This window comes from Lathyrus oleraceus, chromosome 3, assembly GCF_024323335.1.
Source record: "Lathyrus oleraceus cultivar Zhongwan6 chromosome 3, CAAS_Psat_ZW6_1.0, whole genome shotgun sequence".
Taxonomy (NCBI): domain Eukaryota; kingdom Viridiplantae; phylum Streptophyta; class Magnoliopsida; order Fabales; family Fabaceae; genus Lathyrus; species Lathyrus oleraceus.
The window spans coordinates 235,452,675-235,458,030 of record NC_066581.1 but is presented as its reverse complement, the minus strand read 5'-3'; the positions used below and the strand labels follow the sequence as shown (position 1 = coordinate 235,458,030).

Genomic DNA, 5,356 nt, shown 5'->3' with positions numbered 1-5,356 from the left:
ATTTATTTAATTGAAATTTTTAATTAAACAAAATATAATATAATATTTTATTTAGAAAATATAATCTTTGGAATAAAATATGAGCGTTATATTTTTTTTTGGGGCGTGCGAGTGTGATGGTGTAAGCTCAATTGGAATTTGGGATAAAATTAGGTTATTATATATTCTAAAGTGAGGAGGCAAACTAGGTTAACGTGAAATTAGAAAAGGTCGGAGCGACTAATCGTAGGAATTGGGACTTGCACAAGGCTTTGGGAACCGATCGTAGGAAAAAAAGAAAAGTTTCAATTTCGAGGTAAGGGGGAATTACTTTACTGATGAGTGATTATATGCAACCAAGATGGTGAAAGTTTCTTACCCTCCCACCATCGTCATGAGTGTTTTATGTGTTTTCTTTAATTTCTTATATTCTCTGAAATGTTTGACCAAATATGGTTTGGACAAAACTCCATTTACATCGATGGTAAAATATTTTTATTCTGTGGGTTACTATTGTATTTCGCTAAATAGGGTTTGGGCAAAACCCTATTGATGACCAAATGAGATTTAGGATAAATTCTATATGATCATCGTAATATCATTTGTTGTTGATTGACATGTTTGTCGTGATATGAATATATGTTTGGTTGAATTGTATATATCTTTTATGAGTTATACCCTTTTGGAGTTTTTGTAATGTCTGTGAAATTTGAGCGACCTCATTTGGTCGTCTTATTTCATGCATAACTTGCGTTTCGTAAGTCTGTTTGAGGTGCCGTTAATTTCATTAGAAAGCTAACGCGATAACATTTATTTTGAAGTAGGGAAATTGGGTATAGGAGTAATACAATACTACCAGTTTACTGATTTTTATACTAGAGGAGTAGTCAATTTTAGTCATGCGTTGGACATCATGTTTCACGCGTAACTTGAGTTTCATAAGTTCATTTGGGGTACAGTCTGTTGCTTTAGAAATAGAATTTATTGATATCTCAAACTAGAGAGTTTCATAATTTTATCATGAGTGTATAGTTTGTTGTGCTATTTTGAAGTCAGACGTTCTTTTTTAGACTTTATGCAGGATACGGCTGAAACAGAAACAAATAGAGCTGAAGTTTCATAACTCTGTATGAGGTACGGTTAAGTGAATTTCAAAGAGCGTTTAAATAAATTTTAAACTAGAGAGTTTCATAATTTTATCATAAGTCTATAATATTTTGTACTATTTTGAAATGAGACAATTTTAGAGTTAAGTCTAAATTTTTTGGAAATCCTTTAGCAATATAAGGAATTAAACATAATTATAAATAACTTAAAATTGAGTTAGTTATATGTTTTAGAGTTGATTAAATTAAGAGAGTTAATTTTTTATGAGTTTAGAATAGTTAACATGTATAGTGTTAAATTTGAGTTCAGATATGTTTAGAGTTGTGAGTTAGTGTTGTATTTTCAACTACTGACATGTTCAAAGTGAGTTTGAAATGGTTGCGTTGACTCTAATATGCTCAATGATATTGTTTGAAGTGTTTAGAGTGTTATGTGAATTACATATTTTTCAGTAGTTTTGAGCCAAGCTACAACCCCTTAAAGCTAATAGAGTTATCATCTGTGAGAGTTGGCCTTATAACTTTTTTGAACACTTTAGAATACTTTTGGGTACTCTAGAGTCATGCTGAGACTTAAAAGATGTTGTTGAGCTTTTTGAGAACTATATTGAGTTATAATGAAATTGAAGTTTTTTGAGACTTTCTGAGTATTTTGATGATTTTAGAGTTGTTGAGTATAACATAATTTTACTCAATTTGATGATGCAAAATAATTATTTAATGAATCATATTTTGAGGCTAGTAATCCGGTTGGATTACAGTGAGACCTGTTTATTGGGAAAATTATATTTTGAGATTAGTAATCCGATAGGACTACAGTGAGGCCTGTTTATTGGAAAAATTATATTTTTGAGATTAGTAATCCTATGGGATTACATTGAGGCATGATTATTGAAAAACCTGGTTCAAGTGTGGGACCTATTTTGATGATGATTTTTTATGATAATTTTTTGTGATCGCTTGAGTTGCATGATGATTTTGATGATTGCTTGAGTTGCATGTTTGTTTTCTATACATGATCATGCATGCATATATTTTGGAGTTAGGTAGAACTTTGGTCCAGTGAGGTCAGGTTCAGTTAGGTAGAAATATGGAAATTTCCATTGGTCAAACATTTCAAACTCATGTATCTATCTCGACTTGACTTATTTTACTCCTGCTTCATTTGCACCTATAATCAGTAAATCATCCACATACAAGCATATGATGACTCGACTAAGCCTGCTTACATTGTTGACTTACACTCCATGTTCTGAGACACATTTTGAGAAACCTACTTCGATCATGAAGCTATCTGTTCTCTTATTCCAAGCCCTTATGGCTTGCTTCAAACCATATAGAGCCTTCCTCAATTTGTATACCTTCGAATCCTGCTCTTTCATTTTGAATCCTGGTGGTTGGCTGACATAGACTTCTTCTTCCAAAGGTCCATTCAGAAATTTTGACTTTACATCTTGTTGATGTATCTTCCATCCTTTGTATGTTGCAGTAGATACAACCATTCTGATGGTTTCATGCCTTGCCACAGGTGCCTAAACTTCGTCAAACCAATACCAAGTTTTTACAGCTAGCCTTCTCGCCTCAGTTCTTGTTCTAGTCACCATCTGCATCGACTTCTTGATCTGAAAATCTCTCATATCCAGCTAGCCTTGTATTCTAAGTTCTTGTTCTAGTCAATCTCCTAACATTCTGCTCAGGTGGTTCTTCGTTTTGATTGGTTGTGACTTCAGTATGTTGGTCTTTAACAAGCATAATTGTGACGGTTTCTTGATCCTATCGAACTAACCCTTGACTCAAATCCCACACATTTCTTTCATCCATTAAAACATCCCGAATGATCACCAGTTTATCATCATTTGGTGAATATAGTTTGTGTTGGAAAATATATTATTTCCGGTTTTATTATTGTCTTTAATACTACCTTTATTTTTCTTTATTCTTCATTAAGGAGAAAATCAATTGTAATAATTGTATCTTCACTATCTAAACCAGCATAAGGATGATGAATAAAATAATACAGCTTTTACCTATTTTTCCCAATAAGGTATCAAGAGCACTGGGTTAGGGGTTATCATAAAACTTTCCTCAACCTATTTTTGTTGGGTTATGGGTTACCATAAACCTTTCCTCAACATATTTTGGTTAGGTTAGGGGTTACCATAAAATTTTCCTCAACATATTTTTGTTCAACCCAATTCACATACCCGTTTAGCCTCCTTTGGCGAATAACAACAACAGGTGGCCTTCCCCATCATAGGCCTACACTGGATCCAACCATGGCGACCAACCACAACCTGAATCTGGCTTCGGCCACGGAAATGACAGTGGTGGAGGAAACGACGTACATGAGGAACCGCCGATGGTCATAAACAATGGCAGTAATGACAACAACAACGGAAACATGAACGACATTGTTTTTGGTGACGGTTATTCCAACATAGGCGGTAATGATCAAGAGGGTTCCTCATACTCCCTCAAGGTCAATATCCCTAAAATGAATGGGAATAACTATAATGAATGAGCTCAAACCATTTGATTGGTATTGGATAGAAAAGGAAAAATTGATTTCTTAATAGGAGAAGTAGCTGAACCGGCAACAGGAGACCCTCATTACAAATAATGGAAGTCGGAAAACTCCTTGATTATTGCGTGGCTGGTAAGCTTTATGGAAATTGGAATAGGTAAGCCTTACATGTTTTTACCTTCTACAAAGGATATGTGGGAAGTTGTTAAGGAAACATACTCTGATATTCAAAACTCCTCTCAAATTTTTGGTTTAAAATCAAAGTTATGGCATGCGAAACAAGGTGACAGGAGTGTAACTGCTTATTACAATGAACTGTTAACACTGTGGCAAGAGTTAGATATCTGTTATGATGATAATTTGAGGTGTACAGAAGACAGTGTTTTGTTTCTCAAGAGGCAAGAAAATGATCGTGTATTCATGTTTCTCACTGGGCTCAATAAAGAACTTGATGAGGTAAGAGGTAAAGTTTTAGGAAAAGTACCATTGCCAACTCTTCGTGAAATTTTTGCAGAAATAAGAAGGGAAGAGGCACGACAAGGAATTATGATGGGCAAGACACCGCGAAATTCTGAATCTGAAGGCTCAACTATGGCTACTAGGAACCTTGACGAGGGAAGAAAGTCAGACAAAGTTCCTTGGTGTGATCACTGCAAGCGAGAATGGCATACACGTGAAAATTGTTGGAAGCTCAAAGACAAACCTCCTAACTGGAAGAAAAAAAATGGTCGTGCATTTCAAGATAGTAATTCTGATCAAGGGAAACCTCCTCCATCTCAATTTCCACTCACTGTGGAGCAACTCGACATACTGTACAAACTCCTGGAGTCTCCAACCCCTTCTTGCTCTATAGCAACAAAAGGTAATTCTGCATTTCTTAGTGTCAGTCCCAGTCATACTTGGATAGTAGATTCAGGAGCCTCCGATCACATGACATGTGAATCTACTTTGTTCTCTTCATATAGTCCATGTACAGGTAATCAAAAAATAAAAATCGCAGAAGACTCTTTTTCAACCATTGCAGGTAAATGGTCAGTTGTGTTGTCTTCAATGTTAACTCTTAAAAATGTCCTTCATGTTCCAAATTTATCTTGTAATTTAATATCCTTGAGTAAATCAGCCCAAGATATAAATTGTCAAACTAATTTTTTCCGATCTCACTGTGTCTTTTAGGATTTGAACTCGGGGAAGATGATTGACAATGCTAAGGAGAGTGGAGGACTCTACTACCTTGACATTGGATATGCATCACAACTACCTTAAAAAACAATAAGTTCCTGCTTTGAGTCTTTTTCTGTTTTGAAAAGATGACAACATTATGGTATGGAATTTAATATTAGGTCATCCTAGTGTTCGTTACTTAAAACACTTGTTTCCTAAGATATTTCACAATAAGAATTTTTCTTCGTTTAAATGTGAAGCATGTCAATTTGCAAAGCATCATCGTCCCCAACCCAAAAAGGATATAAATGTTTTGATCCAAAAAATAAGAAAATATTTGTCACTATGGATGTTACATTCTTTGAAAATAAACCTTTTTTTGATGACACTCATCTTCAAGGGGGGAGATAAACGAAGACTCGTTTCAAATTGAGGACATGAGTTTTTTAAATAACTTATCTTTGCCAATATCACAAAATTCTAAGATTTTTACACCTGCACCAACAGAAAATGGCCATGATTCTTTATCTGATCCTACTCCTCTCATGAGTAAAGAACCTTGTGAATCTGAGCCTACATTTTCTCT

At 34.7% G+C, this 5,356-nt stretch overlaps 1 protein-coding gene across 1 annotated transcript; it reads left to right on the top strand.

Moving 5' to 3' along the window:
* The first annotated feature begins 3,750 nt into the window (after nucleotides 1-3,750).
* LOC127130621 (uncharacterized) lies at nucleotides 3,751-4,872 on the top strand. Its single transcript, XM_051059595.1, has 3 exons — nucleotides 3,751-4,471; nucleotides 4,575-4,585; nucleotides 4,783-4,872. The coding sequence occupies exons 1-3, from the start codon at nucleotides 3,751-3,753 to the stop codon at nucleotides 4,870-4,872; spliced, it is 822 nt and encodes a 273-aa protein (XP_050915552.1).
* Nucleotides 4,873-5,356: the final 484 nt, after the last annotated feature.